At 38.7% G+C, this 19,553-nt stretch overlaps 2 protein-coding genes across 9 annotated transcripts in view; both read left to right on the forward strand.

The window, feature by feature from the left end:
* PPM1D (protein phosphatase, Mg2+/Mn2+ dependent 1D) overlaps positions 1-3,290 on the forward strand; it is a 29,600-nt gene extending 26,310 nt beyond the window's left edge. For both annotated transcript variants that reach the window (XM_062592346.1, XM_062592345.1), the window contains exon 6: positions 1,877-3,290. In XM_062592346.1, the coding sequence (XP_062448330.1) occupies positions 1,877-2,431 (555 nt within the window). In that variant the 3' untranslated portion in view covers positions 2,432-3,290. The remainder of the gene's footprint in view (positions 1-1,876) is intronic.
* Positions 3,291-4,940: 1,650 nt separating this feature from the next.
* Positions 4,941-19,553, forward strand: part of BCAS3 (BCAS3 microtubule associated cell migration factor) — a 372,839-nt gene continuing 358,226 nt past the window's right edge. For all 7 annotated transcript variants that reach the window (XR_009960449.1, XM_062592657.1, XM_062592659.1 and 4 more), the window contains exons 1-5: positions 4,941-5,015; positions 6,389-6,476; positions 9,565-9,619; positions 11,513-11,588; positions 13,575-13,681. Coding sequence is in view for 6 of the 7 variants with exons in the window: in XM_062592657.1 (XP_062448641.1) it covers positions 6,406-6,476; positions 9,565-9,619; positions 11,513-11,588; positions 13,575-13,681 (309 nt within the window). In the remaining variant the exon portion in view is untranslated. The remainder of the gene's footprint in view (positions 5,016-6,388; positions 6,477-9,564; positions 9,620-11,512; positions 11,589-13,574; positions 13,682-19,553) is intronic.

Genomic DNA, 19,553 nt, shown 5'->3' on the forward strand with positions numbered 1-19,553 from the left:
GACTATTCTGGAAGACAGTGATAACATTTGATTGATTAGATTGTTCAGAAGTGAGGCTGATGACTCGTGTTTTATTTATTTTGTTACTCCTTTGCAGACATCCTGCACTGCCTCCTCTGACTTCTCCATTTGACTTCCCAAAGCTTTATCTGATCTCAGTTATTCATACTGAGCGAAAGATACTGGCAACAAACCCCACAGTATTAGGGGTCTTGTACAACACGAAACACAAAACCTAAGTGTTTGCTAGAAATACAGTTTCAAAAATGCAATTGAGCAGATTAAGTAACTTTACCAAAGCAGCTCTGAGTGTGTAATGTAGCTTTCCTGTTGGTTCTACCAGAACAGAGATGAAGAATAACCTCTAAAATACCACCCATAGAGGTCCTCCCTCTTCTGTAGCTAGACATAGTAAACTATATTATCCAAATGGTTTTACATAAACATGAGGAGCAAAGGGGTAAAGGGCCTGAAAAACTACATCTAGATGCTAGAAGGCAATTATTCTGTTATTCTTCTCTTTTGGAGTCTATTTTATTAAGCCTTAGTGTTGGATTTTTCAAGTGCTGAGCATTCACAGACCTCTTTTCTTGAAGATGAACTGAAGTTGCTCTGGGTTGTGATTTCAAAACCATTTAGTTCTTGAGCTCTCAGATGCTACATTGACTTTGTTTCATCTGCTCACACATGAGCTGTCAGCACATAAGTTTCTTCAGTAAAATAGTCATTGTGTCATTTGCTTTACACTTGACAGTATATAGAGTAATGTGGCCTTGAAAATTACTGTTGAAGGTCTCACTGAATAACTAGGGATTTCTTCACAATTAAATCTTTAATAAGGTCATAATTCATATCTTCAGGGCACTGCATAAATATTAATTTTCACAATCCCCATGTGGACAGTGAAAGAAAGTATTGTCCCCATTTTCCTGTTGGTAAAACTGAGATTGAGGCAAAAACACTTACTGAAGGCTACAGAGGGGAGATGAATGTTTGAAGGCAGGATTAGAATTTAGAAAGTCCTTGGTTCCTAGGGCATCATACTAAGCAGCCTGTCTTCAAAGCACAGCATAGCTGTGCATTATAGAGGACAGATGGATGTACTATGATAAATAGAGTTGCCTTCTTTCCAAGTTGTAAAGCATAAAACTAGGCAATAAAATGTGTTACTTATCATGGAAATAGCAATCAGTAATTCTATTTTTAGAATAACTTTGTCCAATGAACCTGTGGTTATGTATGTGCTTAGGACACCTATGATGAAGAGCTTGTCCACGTCCTTGATAATCTAGTTACGCAGTAACTAAGAACTCTAAATGTAGCAAAGGTCAGAAGAGTATTTTTCTGCTGTTTGCCCTAATAGTACTTGGCTGTCTAATGACATTTAAAACCTTCAGAAACACTATGGAAAACAACATCACAGTATGTCCGAAGGAAAGAAGTAATGTGTGGATGTTGAAAAATGCCACTGATGGAAATCAGTCAGAGATTGCAGACACTGCTCTCTGTGTGGCTTTCTAAATAAACAGGTGTGTGTTGATCCCCTAAACAACTAACCTGTTTTATACTAGCAAAAAGGAAGATACGCTGGCTGAGTAAGTCTGAACAGCCCTCCAAACAAAAAATTATGCCTGCCATTATGTGGCTTGCAAACTGAGTAATTGAAATGGATGTTTTTATAAAGTTGGTAGCTGCTGGGTCTGGATCTGTTTCCACATCTCCATCTCTGCCTCTCAACATGGGGAAAGGATAAACCTGGTTTTTAGTAGGATTTTTCTGTCTCTAATGCCGTCTCTACCCTCAAACTACAGAGCTTGTTGAGGGTAGTGGAGGTAGAATAACTATTTATTCATAAATATTTTTTCTTTCCTCTCAGCTTTTAGAGGATGATCCATGGCCACGATTGAATGCTTCCGAGTCTGTTCCTTCCCTCATGCATAATAATATGATCTCAGAAAAATATTTAGAGCTGCCGAGCGAGATTGCCAAAAGCAGTACACCTTCAGCAGGAGCAACCTTGAAGGATTCAGGCCCACAGGAGGAGAAGTGCAGCAAGGCATTGGCTTTGAGGATACATGAATCTTACACTAATGGTTTGTCAGTTAGTCTCTCCCCTTCCAACTCAGCAAATTCAGGCACGGACCAAAAAGGCTTCAAGGTGTCTCCTAATGGCCAAACAAAAGCCCAAGATGCAGAGAGGACACCCACAGCAAACTTTAAAAGGACATTAGAAGAATCCAACTCTGGCCCAGCTACGAAGAAGCCAAGACGTAGCCTGAGTCGAAACATTAGTGTCCAGCCAGAAGGCATGTCCGCAACTCCACAGCGCAAAAACTCAAACAAGCTGACCATGCGACGCAGCCTTCGTGGCCAGAAGAAGCTCAGCAACTCACTCTTCCACCCGCCCAGGAAGGCAGTCTGTGTTTGCTGAAGGGCATTTGTGTAAGGAAGCATATTTTCATCTGATTAGATTTTAAAGTCGGTGCAGAAGTTTGACACTCTTCCTGTTTTATCTTTTTTTAAAGTAGAAACGTTTTTTGGTATCAAACAGCTTTATCCCAGCCTTGTACTTGCTTGTATTATAACTGTGAATTTTGTAGATGTGTAGGGTATAAGTCACTGTATAATGTGTGTAAATTTGTATTCCTTCATATAAATGTAGTCTCTTTTTTTCCTTGTATAATTGTTACAGCAGGGCTAAACCTTGTTTAAAAAGAAAAAACTTTTTTGTTAATTTACTAAAGTCATGAATTTGTATAAGCTTCTTGTGATGAGAATTTCACAACTTTTTAACTAAAGTAAATTATTAAACAGAATGGAAGATATGTATTTTCGTAGTACTATACGTTCCACCTAAAGCGTGTCTTTTAGAGAATACACTAGGTCTATATTTTGTTTTTAAATTTTAGATTTCTCTACTCAGAAATGAAATGTAATGTGGAAGCTGAGATGTTGAGTCTTGCTTTACACAGCTCAATGTCAATTTCTTTCTGTTAATTAAAATACTATGCAGTATCTTATTTAGTTGTATTTTTTGTAACCTTAATCGTCAAAGTATTTAGCAAAAAAGTGTGTGTTTTAAAAATCCAACTCCTGAAAGCATCCTATAAAACCATTCCCATCCTATGTTATAAATGATGGCATTTTTATCCAAGCATAAATGTATGCCCTACAGAGGCATGATTTTTCTGCTATTCTAATAACTGATGGTGCTGCTAATACTTTTCAGCCTAAGTTCTTAAATTATTTTATGACAGTTTTCATGTGGACCATGTGTATGTTCACCTAAATAAAACAAATGAAAACTTGATGGATGTGTTTTTTTTTTTTTCTTTTTTTTTTCCGAGCTTAGGTTCTAAATGTGTTCATACTTATTTTGTCTAATACTCTCTCTCCTTCACTGTGGCTATGTGTTCTGTAAAACAGGACATCCTGTGCAGTTTTGTTACAGCGCAGATCTTGGAATTCATACTGAATGTATTTGTTACACAATCTGCAGCAATACATACCCTGCCTTTTTTTTTTTTTTTTTTTTTTTTTTTAATGTAGGAGTAAATAGCCAGTGTTTTTATTCCTGTGGCCAGGGTGGTATTTTTAGAATCTAATCCTTTACTGCGGGAACAGTAAAACATGGGTTGAAATTAGCCCTGCTATCTATATATGTTACCATGGTTACAGAAATCCTAAAGGGAATCACAGGCTTTCTGAAAATGTGTGATTCTCTTTCATCCAGTGAATGCAGCACTATCTTATGAGATGAAAGCTATATTCTGTCCAAATTGGATCCTTCAAGAATTTATTTCTGTGTATGTGGGACGCAATCTATGGTTAATGGTAAAGCTGGAATTAGCACTGTGTATGGGGAGGGGAAATATATGGATGCTAACAACAGCTTCTCCAGCAACAACCTTTGCAAGAAACCAAGACAGTAATTCTCCGTTTTCACTCTCTGTTTTACCCCACCACAGCTAACCTTTTAAAAACGTGACTGGATCACAAAGCCGTAAGCGTAACCTGATGAGTTACGTGACTTTTTGCATTTCTCCTTATAATGCGAATACACTGTGAAAAAAGAAAAAATGCTCCGTAAATGCTGGTATTTTTTCACTTTTTTAGCTCTATACAGGAGCGTAATTTAAATCGTATTTTCATAAATCTCAGATGCATTCGTATGCACGTGCCGCCTTCTGCCACGCTCGCTCGCCGCAGTTCTAGACATTTGTTTGTCCAGCTACAGGAGCAGATGTTGCTTTCTTCACTTCTGTTAAGCTGGGGGAAACCACCCCCGCCCTTGCGAGGAAAGCGCCTGGGTGGTGCGAAGTGTTAGCGCTCAAAGCTCTCCTGCAGCGGGTATAAACCTGCTTCCCGGTATCGACCGCCTGCAGTTCGCTTTCGTGTGCACTCTGGGGCCCCACCGCCGCGCCCCGAGCGGGAGGGCCCAGGCCGCAGGCGCCCTGCGCTGCCTGCTGCGGGCTCGCTCCCCCCCTCTCCCCCCAGTCTCCCCCCGGCCCGGCCGGGCCCGGCGCCGCCGCCGCCGCCGCCGCCGCCGCCGCCGCAGCCCCTTCGCGGCTTCCGCCGCTGCGTCACGGCCCCGCGGAAGGTAAACAGGACCCGAGCGCCCCGCGGTGGGCGGGGCTACGCCGCCGATTGGCCGCCCTCCTCGTGACTGATGCGTCCGGGGTTCCGCCCCCACCCACGTGCGCGGGACTCCCGCGGCCGCTCTCGCGAGATCCCGATGTAAACAAAGCGAAGGGCGGGGGCAGCGGCGGGGCGTAGCGCGGGCTGCGTTTCGGCTCTCAACCTAGCTTGGGGGAGGGGAGGGAGCGCAGACACTCTCCGCGTCCTCGGTGCACCGCCCCTTGCTGCGGAACGGCGTGGCGATTGGCCAGCGTCGGAGAAAAGCCCGCCTCCGGGGCCGTCTGATTGGCTACCAGCGTGCGGTGCGCTCGGTGTCATTCCCCGAGAGGGTCCCAAACACTGTCAGTGAGGAGCCGGGCGGAGAGGAGCGGCGGCAGGTGAGAGCGAGGGGCGGCCGGGCCGGGCCGGGCCGGGCCGAGCCGAGCCGAGCCGAGCCGAGCCGAGCCGAGCCGAGCCCTGGGGAAGGCTGGGGCCGGGATCTGAGGGCGAGCGTGGGGATGGGAGACTGGCAGGGGCCGGCGCGCGGGGGGAGGGGGCGGCCGTTGGCGGTTGACCGTTGGCGGTTGACCGTTGGCGAGTACCGGCCGCGGGGGGAAGGGGCCGCGCCGGCGTCTGCGGAGGCCTCCGGAGCAGGGGGCCGGCTCGGAGGTGGGCGCCCGTAGGGAGCCCGGCGCCTCCCCGGGGTGTGCGTGTGCGTGTGTGTGTGTGCGTGTGGAGGAAGGCGGATGGCTGCGGCCTGATTCACGGCGCCAGTTGGGTGGCAACTTAGGGAGAGGCCAGTCAGGTTGGAGTGTTCGGTTGTGGCGTTGCTCAGTCCCCGGCGGCTGGAGGGTGCCGAGGGCCTCCCGACTGCTGCCCTTTTGGGAGGCTCGTGCACCTGTGTCGTCATGACACAGCTCTGCCGTCTGAGCAGCTTCTCAGGTGCCCAGAGTTGTGGTGCAGGTGACAGCTCTCAGGGCTTAATGGCAGGCGGTGAGCACTGCCTGGCCCGGGTGTGTTCCTGGATTAAGACATTATAATAAGAGATATTTTATCTTCCATGCCCTTGTTCTTCTGAGGCTGCTTGACACTTACATCAAATTTCATTCACATTGCTGAGCAATTTATATTATTGGGGTTAAATTTTTAGCCCTTTTCTTTTTTAATTAGATTTTAAACACACTGTACAAACCATGAAATGGTGATGATGACTGATACCACGTTGGGGGTTTGGTTCTTTCTATCATGTTGGTTCTTGGGTGGGGTGGGGAAAATGGAGTGGCTGAATGGGGGACTTCATTTTTTTTTTTTTCCTTACGGAAGATACTCTGAATTTTTGCATGAAATAAGTGTGAAGGTAAATCTAAAGACTGCACAGATAGTTGACATAAGGTAGAATGTGTTCTGTCATGTTTTTTTGTGTTAGCTTCAATCTAACCAATTACAGATTTTCAAGAGTGCAATACACTGCAGCTGTGATTGTGCATGATTTTTATGTACGTTACTTTTTAAGCTTATTAAAAAATAGTAGTCTTATTTAATACTGATAATAACTCTAAACCTATACCAATATCTTAAGAGAAATAAAAATATGAAAGTTTTCTTTAACCACACATTTAAGAGTGCTGTAAAGGGGCACAATGCCTTCCAGGTTTGTGTAAATGAAGTTTCTTTCTTGAAGAAGTTTTCATAATTTTAAAGAATATAGTAGGAAGTAATGTAGTGAACCTTTTATGCAGACTGTTATTAAAAGGAAATGCATTACTTACAGGTATCTGCAAAGAAACAATGGCGACAGAATCTCCACGCCGACCGAGTAGATGTACTGGAGGAATGGTAGTTCGCCCACAAGCTGTCACGTAAGCATATTTTGAAAAATAGCCCTTATTTGAAGTGTTTTATATGTTTTTGTACAAGAAGAACCTAGCGCAAATCTTTCAAAGCTAGCTATGAGAGCTTGCTTATGAGAGTGTTGACAGTACAGTTCTGCTGCACTGAGAACTTTCCAATAAAAGAGAGTAAATAGATGTTTTTGTTCCTGTCTCCTAGGATTATGCAGGTCAAACTGTCTCCCTGAATGAGATCCTTCTAAGCTTAATATATTGAGCAAGAACTTGGACAAGCCTTCAAAGTAGCACAGTTTAAATATGAATCTTTCAGTGTTTTCTTGTTTGTTTACACAATTTTATTTGCTGAACAGTGCACTAACTGTAGATCAACCACTGCAAAGTTGTTTTCTATGACAGAAGCAACATATGTGCAGCATTTTCCTTTCTTACTGTTCTGTGTAATATCTTGTCACAGGAATGGATATATTAGAACATGTAAGCCTGCCATTAAAATATTTCAGTAAGTGGAGTTGTGGGTTATAATATTCTTTGTTCCTGTTTTTGTTTTGTTGAGCGAAGGTGCCTGTCTCAAGTCAGAGCAAGTAAGAGACCATCCTTCCTTGCTCAGTCATCTGAATTTTCATTTGTGTTCACACGAAAGTACTTTCATTGGCCAAAAAATTGTGGAAAGACAGCTTAGAATATGTATCACTTCTTTTACTGTAAAAGTAATTTTGTTGCATTTTTTTCTTGAGGACATTTATGCTACTGAATTGTTGCTGTAAAACTGCACTGTATTGAAATGTTGACCTGTACTATTTGTGGCTGTTCCTTTGCTTTAAAAGGTAACGATAGTACAACAGTACTGCAGATAACAGAACATTTAAATATCAAGAGTCACTTTTTTTTTTCAACCAAGGGAGCACAGCAAAGCTGTTCTTTTAACACCAACAGTTGTGTTAGACACTTGTCTTGCTACTGTGTAATAGAAGAAGCATTTGTTGTTGACAGTACAGTTACAGAATTTCTTCAACAGATGCATGTCTGGTTGCAATAATGTTGTCTTCAAAGTAAGCTTATTCAATGAAAAAAAGTGTAAGAGTAGAATTGTCTGCCATTTTGCTTTATTAAATGATTAAATGATTAAGTGATGATTTGTTCTTGACATCTATCTTTTCACCTCAATACACTAAAGTGTCATCTTTCCTATCAGAATTTTTGTATGTTGAGCAGCATGTTACACCTTGCAACTTTCTACTGCTGAAGTTAAATGTCTGCTGTTTTATAAGCAGAAGGCGGTAATAGACTACGAAGAGGAGTGATCCATAAGTAGTAGAGGAAGTGACTTTGAACCTCCTTCTGCTACTGATCTTCAGTCCCCTAATGTTAGAAGGCTTCTACTTTTTTTGTGTGTGTGTGTGTATGTGTGAGTTTGTACATGTATGTATGTGGTTTTGTTTTGTTCGTTCAAGTGCTTTAAAGAAATTCTCATGGAAGTTTTTCAACTTTAGGGAAGACTTGGAGTACATACACTGAATAAAACGTTTCCCAAACATCTGCTTTATGTACAATTCAAGAAAAAAAGAAAAATCCTACTATTTTTATGAACTGAAATGACATTTTTCTTGCTGATGGATATTCAGATGAGAATTTCAGACTTATCATTTTATACTATACCCATAAGATAGACAAATATTACTGCTGTGTAGCAAAGGGCTTTGAAGGTGTACAAGGACAGTTTGATGACCTACATAAAGAAGAATCAGCACTAGAAACCACAGCTCTTACTAAGCCTCTGCTTTAAGCAGTATGACAAACTTCATTTGATTCAGTAATCCTTGGATTGCTGACCAAAACCCAGTTTTGTGACTCATGGATTGGAATAAGCTTTCTAAAATGTTATGATTTATGGTCTTAGTTTTATTGCTGTTTTCAGAGAGGATTCATCTAGTTATATATATAGATAGGCTGGTTGGGGTATTGCAGCATTTGACTTTAAGTATCTTCTCTGTTGGTGTGTATAATGGAAAGTAATTCATTCTGAACTTATAAATATGCTGATTTCTAATGTTAGAAACTTGTGTAGCACAGTTTCAAGAGGCACAGAGAAAAGTCACCCACCTTTGGACATCAAGAATCTAGATTTTCTCATTCTACTAGCACAGTCTACCCTTGTTGCTGCCATTAGTATGGGAAAAATGCCTACCAAAACAAAAATGGATCTGAGGGCTGCCAAAGCTGTTAGCTAAATAAAGTTAAGGTTTTCCTAATCATTTCAGACTTTGAGTGTGGTGCTTGTTGCCAGCATGTTTCAGCATTAGTTGTTACAGAAAGCACAAACTTTTTGCGTACTTACAACTCTGTCAGTCTGATGTAATCAAACCACATTATTATGCTGCTCGGCTGTTACACAAGAGACTTGCTGCTTGTGTAAGGATAAGCTAATAAAAGCATTACTTTAAATCTACCAGAACAAATGTATTTTGCACTAAATGCTACTCTAAATTACTGCTATTAATGAACTTTCAAGGAGGAATAAGCTTCCCAGGCTATAACAACTTAACTGAACATATCTCCTTGTTCTTCCAAGTCTTTTTTCCTTCCCTTTCCTACGAGGGAACCGCTGTAAAATATTTCCATCTTGTTCAGCTTCATTGTGGTGCCTAGTATGTGTGAGATCTTACAGTTTACTTGTACCACAAGGAGAGCTAGTGCATCAACCCTTATTTTCTTCTTCATGGCACAGTATTTAAATGAAGTGTATGTTGGGTGGAAAATATTGAGAAGTAATTTCCAAAGCTCTGCTCTACTTTAATTAATTAGAATGATATGGAAGACATGGTTTTTCTCTTGAAGACTCAAGAGAGTTGAAGGCTTCCTTGTATACTTTTTCCTAAGCAATTATTTCATAAATAGGTATCAGCTTTTTACAGGCTTTTGGGCTGTATACGTATTATCGAAGTGTATTTGGCAGTATATGAAGTGAGTGCATTGTATACTTAGTATTTTTGGTTGTGTTAAACATCAGGCATGTTTTCTGGGGTGATATGAGTAACTGAATACATTCATGACTGGTTATGAACTTGAATAGTAATTTAAAATCTCTTCTGTTTTCAAGGGAGCAGTCATATATGGAAAGCGTTGTGACGTTTCTTCAAGATGTTGTGCCACAGGTATGTATACATCTTTCTTAAGATGTTGGGTTTTTTTTCAACAGAAGTTCAGCAATACACAAAACAGTTGAAGTATGTGTCAGATAGTCAAAAAAATAATTTGGTTGCTATCTTGAGACCTGATTTTTATAAAGCGGTGGCTGTATGCTGTCTGAAAAATAGACCTCCAAATTTCCTATGATAAGCCTTTTTTTATGATAGTCCTGGCAATATGATAGTTGTGAAGGGGAGAGACTGGACCTAATAATATATTATATAATAATAAAATAGTATTTGTCTCTCACAAATACTTTTTTTCTGGCTTATCTTTGGAAACCTATGTATGAACTCATTTGCTGGCTGGCTGGCGTTAGGAGAGCTTGATATCAGTCTTCTGTTTCTTTAATCATTGACTGAGAAGGAGGAAGTTTCTCTTCCCTCCTTTACCCTCCAAGCTCCCTTAATCTTTCTTTCCCCTGCAATTTACCTTAAAAAAAAAAAAATAAAATAAGCCCCGGTTGATGTGGGACTGTGAGCTCTGCTCACCTGTTGTCATCCAGCATTCTTGTGTTTCATAAAACAGGAGCTTGTCACTCTCTTCTTTTAATTTCTGGGATTGTCTTCTCTGAAGAATGACTGTGATGCTTACCTCTGCTGTTGGTCATAGTTTTCCAAGGTAGCAGTAGTGTGAAACTAGTATGGTCGCTTCTCTGCTACTCATGGGCCTCTCCATAGCAGATGGAAACTAATTTTGTTTTGTTTTTGTTTGGGAAAGCTCTAGTCAGTAGTGGAGAAGCATAGCAGTTAGTTGCATGTAGCTTCAGGAAACTATGTAAATTCATATTTGAAAGATTATCTTGGTTAACTGAAATTTTCTTAATGATGGTGATAAAATTTTCCCCTCTCTATTATTAATTTGTGAAATGCATTTTTGGACTCATGGTTAAAATGAAAAATAGTCAAACTTTCATTTAAAAGACTATTCTCACCACCCCCTGCATTTTTTCCCCTCTTTAACTAAAGGATATAGTCTGCGTTTTGTTTTACAAATCGGTTTGCCTTGAAAGCATGGAATGTGATTTGTTTTTGAAAGTAATACCCACGTTTATTTTTTAAATTTGTATTTTGGGTTCATGTTATTGCTTTCCTGGCATGTGTAAAGTGATTATACAAACTCTTTTCATATTTAATCCAAAATAATACACAGTGCTTTGCTATAATTCATTTGGAAGTAATGGTGTTTCTACTGTAACTCACATTCTTACTAGCACAGTTCCTCCTGTGAACTCTAAAGTATGCAGTTTGGAAACACTTTCTTGGAAACAGTTTCTTTCTGTATCTCATCTTTTAATGGGAATCTGTAGAACATACAACTGTAGGAAGCATGGATCTGTTCTGCTTGCGCTACAGTGCTCTTTTTTTTTTTTTCCACATATAATTAAAACATGTCAGTAAAATGTAGTAAAGGCCTTTCTCTTCTCAATTTTGCTTACAGAGCTTTTAAGTGAATACAGAAAAAAAAATTTAAAGTAAACATGTCTCACTTGAGAACCTCTAACATTGCTCTTAAAAGTAGTATACAACTGCTAAAGTTAAAGATTGTGGAAGCCGCTTTATTTTAGCTTCACTAGATTGGTATAAGCCATGTCACATTTCTAACCTGCTTGAGCATGCTTATAGTGAATCTTGTCATTTCTACTTTAGTAAGTGATGTTACACTTGTTGAGTTCTGTTTAGTATGATGTATGTTAGTTGTGGAACCATCTGTTTTTGAAACAAAACCTCCCAGATTGAGAGAGGACAAGAAGATGCATCTCTCCCCCCTTCCCTAACCTGCATCCTGTTGTATGTTCTATAGAAGGCTAGAAAAAAATAGATGTTAAACTTCTTTCAACCCTTATGCTTTTTATCTAGGCCTACAGTGGTACCCTACCAGCAGAAGAAAAGGAAAAAATCATTTGGGTCAGATTTGAAAATGCAGATTTAAACGGTATGCCTTTGGTTTTTTTCACTTTTTTTTTGTTTTTGAGTTCATGCACAATAATTGCAGTTAGCTTTCATAAGTGAACATTGTGGGCTCAAAATTAAATATTTAATTTCCCTATTCTAGTTAGGCTAAACTCTGAACAACTGGGCTTTTCTTCAGTACGCAGCAAGTAGAGCAAATAGGCATTACAACTTCTTTCAAAGGCATTACAACTTCTTTCAAAGGCAAACTAACTCTGGCTTAGGAAGGGAGAGAGAGAGAGTGAAAGACAAATCCTGCTCTTCCCTCTCTCCCCCCAAATCCATTCTTTTTCCTTGTTTTAGTTGAAAGCAAAGCATAGAACTAAATTGTTGACAAGTTGATCTGCTGTTGATTTCAAGCACAGATTATCTAACTCTGAATCTCATCCTGGTCCCACATGCATTCTCAATGACATGATAGAATTAATTGAAAACAATTCATAGAAGGGAAGAGCTGTCGAGGAAAATCAGCAGGCAATTCCATGATGTCTTTCTGGGCAATAACAGAGCAAAGTCACACGATATTCTTAAGAAGTAACTTGTTTGTTATTTCCAGTGTATCTTAAATCATTGACAAAGATTAGTGAGTCAGTGTAGGCAACTGTCTTCAATGTCATTAAGAGAAAATGATGATGGCTACAGGCTCTTGCCAGAAGTGTTGCAGAAGTGTTGTGTAAAGTGGAACTCCAGCTGATCTGAGCTGTTTTATCTCAGTCTGAGTTACCTTTTTTGAAAAAGAAAAGTTAGGGACTGAATGAGAGAGGGCTGCTATAAAGTAAGTACTTGCTGGAATTAATCAAAAATTTTATAGTTGTTTGTGGTGTAAAGTGTATGTGCTTGTACTAAGTGCGGAACTAAGGGATCTACTTTTCTGTTTCAAATCTCCTGGAGAACACTGGGCTTAAGTCTTTCAGAAAATTGCTGCTGCGAGTCTACTAACTTACTTTCCTGTCTGGAGCTCTATGGTAAAAGTTCATTCTGGTCTCAGATGAAATAATAACAACCATAGCCAGAGCTGTGATGGGGAACTTTCAAGCTTTCCTGAAGGTTAATAGGGAAGATTGTATATTTTCCAGCTGTTGAAATGGCACAGAGGCTGGCAGTTCATAAATTTATAGTGGTTAAAAATAGAAAAGACCTATCAACCTGTACATGGCATTATATCCAGCTTTAGGCTACTTCAAATTTGTTTGCTTGTGAGTTTGTTTTCCTGTTATGCTTATTTTTAAAAATTCTTGGCTGTTCCTTTTGAGGTTCTTTTCTACAATGTAATAAAAAAGGGGGTTAGTTAAACCTACATATTCTATCTAAATTTGCTTTTGTGCAGCCTGATCTAATTAAGCCTTAATACTTCTTTCATCATCCTAAATACTTGCTTGCTCTTTGATTCTTACATGCTTGCAGAAAATTTTTATCATTCTAACATGGCTTAAAATGTAGTATTACAAGATTTTAGTCAAGGAAAACTTAATATTTTGAATATTATGTCCTGTAGCACTTTTCTTCCTGGAGTTTTTCTTCATAAAGTTGGCGTAAAGATTAATTGTATAGTATTTATAAAGAGCTTTGATCATACTGTGTGTTTGTAATTGTAGTACTTGTTAATTATTTTATTGGTCCTTTGTGGATTTTTCTCTGTTTGGAAAGTTTGCCATGTTTTATTAATCACTGGAGATAAGACTACAAAAGTTTTCAGAGTATTTCATGATAGCCCACAATGTAATGAAGAACATTTCTCCATCATTTTCTATTTTAATGCTTTCTAACCTCTCTGTGAAACTCTAATGAATTTATTATGTGTACCTCAAAGAGTATATTCCACTGCTTTTCTGGCATAAAAAAACCCACTGTGCTTTGCATTTAATTATAATAAACATGAATTGAGAAAACAGTCTCTATTATAACTGACTCTAACCATAATTGTTCCTTACTTATTAATCTGTGATTTTGATATTTAAACCCAATGTAGATACAACAAGGAATATGGAGTTTCATGAAATACATAGCACTGGGAATGAGCCACCGTTACTGCTCATGATCGGATACAGTGATGGAATGCAAGTCTGGAGCATACCTGTAAGTACATAATTAACTTGTAGGCAAGACACTTTCCCAAATGCACTTTTTTTTTTTTTGAACACTAGGTCAATATTTTGTTGTATTTGTAATACTGTGTTACTACTTAGTTTTTCGTATTAAAATAGAAAGAATCAATGGTCATCGTCCATGTCCACTGGTATACATGTAATACGCTTGTCAAAGGTTAATATTGAGCATAGCTCATACACTTGAATTCACATACTTTCAGACTTTTTTTTTTTGCAAGTGATTTTTATTAGGTAAATGTTAAGAGTCTAATTGGGAGCAGCATGTGTCATTTTAGAACAGTTAGCATCACAGAAAGGAATAAGGATAGAAAAATATGAAAAGAATCTGATTGCACTAGAAATGTAAGTGTGACAATATTAATAGTATTTACAATCAGTGTTTGTCATGTACATGATTTTCAGTTTTAATTTTATTAAAGTCTGTGTGTTCATATGGATTTGATTTTTGTCCTGTCATACACACCCTGCATTTTGTGTTTTGGGGTGCTTTATGAGCACATGGACTTAATTTGGGGAATTTTCCCCCAAATTTCTTGAACTACAGATTAAAGTTTAATACTTTATTAGTAGGTCATAAAATTTTTAACTAAAAAAAAAAGGTAGTGCTTATAACACCTTGTCCTTTGAAATAATGTAGTGAGGATGAAGTTTTTTTCTGTTCATAAAATACAGGAGCTTTTTAGAAATATGCATATTCTTGTATTCTTTATTAGTATATAAAGATATGTCCTATGTAGCTAACTGTAACTTGGAACATATAATGGAAAATTTTCTCGTTCTGCATGCCATGCTAAGCACTGTCTAACTGAGTTTCACTAGGATGTGGGAGAACTGGCCTTTCTCCTCTTCATGTGCATATTGTTAGTTGAAGATGAGGGAAAAATGTACTTTACTGAACTTCATTTTAATTTAGGAACTTTTATCTGCTTGTATGTTTTGAGAAACTATGGCCAATTTTAACTTCTGTGGTTTTATTTTTAATAGCGCAAAGGATATATATTTTAACTTCCTTATTCAAATTCATTTCAGCGTACGAAGAATGATTCTACAGTATCAAGTTAGTTTTGTAGACTCTTTTGGAAAATGATCAGTTTTATATTCCTATAGAAAACATTATTATTAACTGTTTAGAAATGCTCAATTTTGTTCTTCAAAGTGTATTACAGGAAACAAACATTAGGTGTCACTAAGATATTGAGCTAAGAGATGAAATACATGTGTTGCAATACCAGGAGTTACAGCATAAGTTGATCAATTAGTTAAGATACTAACTTATCTTAAGCAGTTGCACAGATTCAAGCTGAAGTATTTTTGTAAAACAAGTTGTTTTACTCTTAAAATGTTTTTGTCCAAGTGAAAGTGTGTTTTCTGAAGAGCATATGGAGGTGCTTTGTTTTGATGTGGGACTTGTTCTGGCTTCTCCAAGATGAGAAGAAATTTGTGGCTTGAACTAGCAGGCAGAGGTGTTTTTGTGTGTGTGCATGTGTGTGTGTATGAAACATGCCCTTGCTTTGTGGTTAGGTGAGTTCTGTGCATCCTTTCTAAGTGACTTCCTGTGCCTGAGTAAAAGAGTGTCTCTGTAAGAGCTATCTGTTTCAGTGCTCTTGAGAAATTTATTGTGAATTGGGATCTTACATGTATAAGCAAAGCAAGAATGGAAGAAGATCTTGGTTCTTCAGTACATTAACGGATTACCTCAGTGCAAGTTGTACTGCATTAACTGTATATTTAAATTCTTGCCCCATGGTGCACAGGAGTGAAGGTGAAATAATGTGATGGAGCTTACTCAACCAATGAGTAAACTGCTTTGCTATAGTAATATAGCCTAAGTGTGTTCACCAGGATTGTCATGCAGTAGTGCATGGTAACTTACCGTGTTTTATAGTGAGGAAGAAGGTTTTTATTTTATTTATTCTTTTTTGGTGTCTGAATTGCCACAAGTTAGACCTAGTAGTGCCTAAGGTTATCTCTTTTTTTCAGCAGGACAATACAGCCAGATTGTATTTTTCCGCAGAATATAGTAATACTTCATCATTCCTAGTTTTTTACAGTATTTCAATAGTATAGTAAAAATAAGAAAAATGAAACCACAGGACAGTTTCTCCTAGTATGGTTCAGTTCTGTGAAGATATTTTTAATGTAGAAAAATGTCCAGTAAGATGGAAGGAAATGCCAACTGTGGAAATATTGCACCATCCATCCTGAGAATGCCAGCTGTAGAGATATTGCATCCCTTTGTCAGCCCCTCATTCATATCCTGTGAAATCTAAGATTACATCCAAAAAGGCCTAGCTTCACACTGTGCAATAATGCAATTTGTGTGTGTTAACGTAATTTCAGTGCTGGAAGGATTCCTTTGTTAGCAACAAAATCTTAGATAGCTTCTCAAATTGATGGTTTTTAACACTGATTTTCCTTTAAAATATCCTTTCAGAGCAAGATTTGTATATCTAACAAATTTAGTGCGAGTGAAATAAAACCTGGTGAGTTTGTGACTGACTTGCTGTTGAGAATTTGTTTGGCAACACTATTTTTGTGTGCTTTGGTATTATACAAACCTATCTGTTCTTCTTGATCTTGTTGAGTATTTAGGTTATAATTATGCAACATTATTCCAATTATTAAGAAAACAGATCTCTGTAGTTTAGAAACCTTTCAATCTGAAAAAGCAACAGTATGACATTTATGTGAAAATCTACTCAGTAAGGCTATTATCTGTGGCATTGTGCTTTTTATTCATACAATTGAACCTCTATTCAGCACTTAATAAGATAATGTGTTGCAGGCAGTCCAGTTTGTGTCTGAGTGATTATGAAGTGTTTATGACAGCTTCTAAGCTGACACTCTCTGTAATGGTGTTACATTAACTTCTAAACACCTTTGCAGTCTGCCTCCAGGAGTGTGTGTCTCTCTGCAGTCTGAGTGGTTTCACATTAACATCTCCTTGGAGTAAGATCTTTGACTACAGAAGTGTTACTTGCAAATGGAAGATACCATTAGAGCTGCTTCAAAGGACTGAAATAATGTTTGGACTGCTGGGTGCTGAAGTAACGGCTGGGGTTTTGAAGTGTGGTGTCTAAATCTGTATTGCATAAGAAGCGGAAGGTGTCCGTCCAAATGACTTTTCTTTGATCTGTGTTTTGAAATGGGGGTGGGAAGGTTAAAAGTGTTCTTAAAATACGCCTCACTAACTCTGGGAATATACAAAAGTGTGACTAGAAGTTCCTGTTTGATAATTGTGCAGTGTAGTTTAATGTTTTATTTGGAATTTGTTTTTCCCTTACTCCTAGTCTCATGTTTCAAATACAGTTGGAACTGGTTTCTGCCTAATGTGGTTTCCAAATATCTGTTCTGGATGTTCCTGTTTGCAGAAATGCATGTTGGCTGGTTTTGTGGCTGATAGTTTTTTTTTGCCTTGTGTGCTGGAAGTTTCAGAATTAGAAAATTATGTTAATTGTTTGTGTTTCAATTAAAGAACCATCAAGCTTGAGTTTAGTAAAGTAGAAACTACCAAAGGGAACTTTTAATAGCAAGCATAGCTGTATATTTAATGAAAAATCTTTTAGGGCTGTGGTTTGGTGGTGGTGCTGCAGACGGATGGAGTATGTCAGCCTGTGTGGTAGGAGACCTGTGGTGGAGAGACCTCTGGAATGTGAAGGAATAACTGGACAAGGATGGCATCCCACCCTGCTGCTCTTTCTCTGTCAGAACTTGATATTATTTAAATACTAGTGTCAATAGCACTATGTTTTTTAATTTGGTAGAACTGCATTTGTGTGGCAGGTGGTGTGTGTATATGGATGTATAGATGGATGAGTGATAAGTCAGATATGCCAGTTCCAGTTTGCCTTCATTACTGTTCATCAAAATTTCTGTCTGCTGGGGTACTAATGTAGCCTTAGTCCTTTTGTGATTCTCTCCCTTTTTAGTGCTGGGAAAAGGACTTGTTATTTATCAGATAGGAAGCTGTAATCCTTTCTCTGTCCAGACCCCCTCCTGATATGGGATTCCACTGTTGTGGCTTGTATTAGCTACTTGGGAAAATGTAAAAGTGATGTGACCTTGTAACCCTGAAAAATGTGTAGGGACTTTACAAAAGAGGCTACAAAAGAGGACTTTACAAAACATCTATGCAAATAACTTTCTGAAGTTTTTTTTTTTTTTTTTAATATAGTGTGGAGACTGGAGGTATGCAAGAAACTTTGTTTTCACACTCATTAAGTGACTCTGCGAACCTGTTGAAAATGTTCTAATTGATATGGTATCCTGTATCCAGAAGAGAGAACTCACATGCAAAATATTTGGCTGGCTGTAGTAAGAGATATCAGAAGAGTCTAAAGGAACTTTGTGTAGCTCCCCTTGGATGGGGACAAAGCCAAAATGAAGAACACTGAAGGGTGTTTGTACTCATATTGTGCCTGCTTCAATATTGTCTGCTTCATTTTTGGTTTTGTAGAGTAACGATTAAAAAGAATGCAGAACTGTGCCCAAATTAGGATTTTACAAATATCTTGCAAGCTAGACTTGTTAAAAATCTTCAAACATGTTAACAAGTAACGATATTGTTGAAGAAATTAAGCAAAACAATTACAAAGCTTGCTTTTCTTTTTTAAAAAAAAAAATCAATTCGTGTTGTCATACTTCTACCTACCACTGAGAATATCATGCTTAATTCAGTCATCAGAGCAGACTTCTGTAACATTCTTTGAGAATTTAAATTCTCATAATATCTAGATGATTAGATTTATTTTTTGAATGAAAAGAAGACTACTTGAATTTCTAAACTAAAATCCTAAAAACTGTCCTTTGGCCTAAGGTCCCTTCTCACTCTCCCACTAGTAAGATGACTGGTGGTAGCCTTTAACCCAACAGGATTATGTCAAACAACATTTTGTGGTGGTATATGGCATTTTGGCTTTTCAGGGATGCTTATTATCGTACTACCATATTCAAAATATATATTCAGAATTGAAAAAAAAAGCTTATCTAATATCACTGTGCTTTGTGACTTTTTTAATATAGCAAGTTTGCATTTATATAGTGGCATAGTAGTTTAAGCATTGGGTTTGAAACTTTGCTTCATTTGGTGTGCATTTGACTTTTTTCTTTTCACCATGTGAAAACCATTTTCTATGGTTGGAAACTATTAGTTATCCTTAGCCTGAACAAAACTTTCTTTGTTCTGTTTTTTATGGGTGCAAACTGGTATGCTCCAAACAATAAAGCTCTGTCATCAAAAATTAAATAGCGCTCCAGCTTTCTGGTCTGTCACACTTAAAGCAGCAGCCCAAAACGCCGAAGTAGAGGAGCGAGTTCACCTTCCTCTTTGAGCCTGCCCTTGGTGGAAGGGGGGAGGCAGCCCTGCTGCTCGCCACCCTCCGTGGAGGCCTGGAGCTGCGTGCGTGGTTCGATGCCCTGCGCTGCGCGCGCCGCCTAGTCCCGTCGGGCCAGCTTGGAGCCGTCATTTCGGATTCACTCGCTCACAGAATGAGTACCTGAAGCTGCTTTTACAGCTTAATATTCAATTCTTGAAACCTGTTTGGAAATTTTCTTGGCTTGTGGAATGGGAAAGAAAAACTTTTAAGAGCTTTGAAAGCTGCCACAGGGACTCGCTACTTGGCTGGATCAAATCCAAAATGGCAGCCTAGTTTCTTCACAGGTGCTTTTTGAAGAACTTAAAGCTCTGTTTTCAGTTCATGAAGTCTATTTATATTTTGTCGCTGCTTATGAGACTGGATAACTCAAGGGACTGGTAATGGGATGTGGAGCTTTCACCATATACTTGCCAGCCCACATCTTGCCCAAACTGGCAGTGACAAAGTTGTTAGCCATTTAGTGAT

The sequence above is a fragment of the Rhea pennata genome, chromosome 20 (assembly GCF_028389875.1).
Source record: "Rhea pennata isolate bPtePen1 chromosome 20, bPtePen1.pri, whole genome shotgun sequence".
NCBI lineage: Eukaryota > Metazoa > Chordata > Aves > Rheiformes > Rheidae > Rhea > Rhea pennata.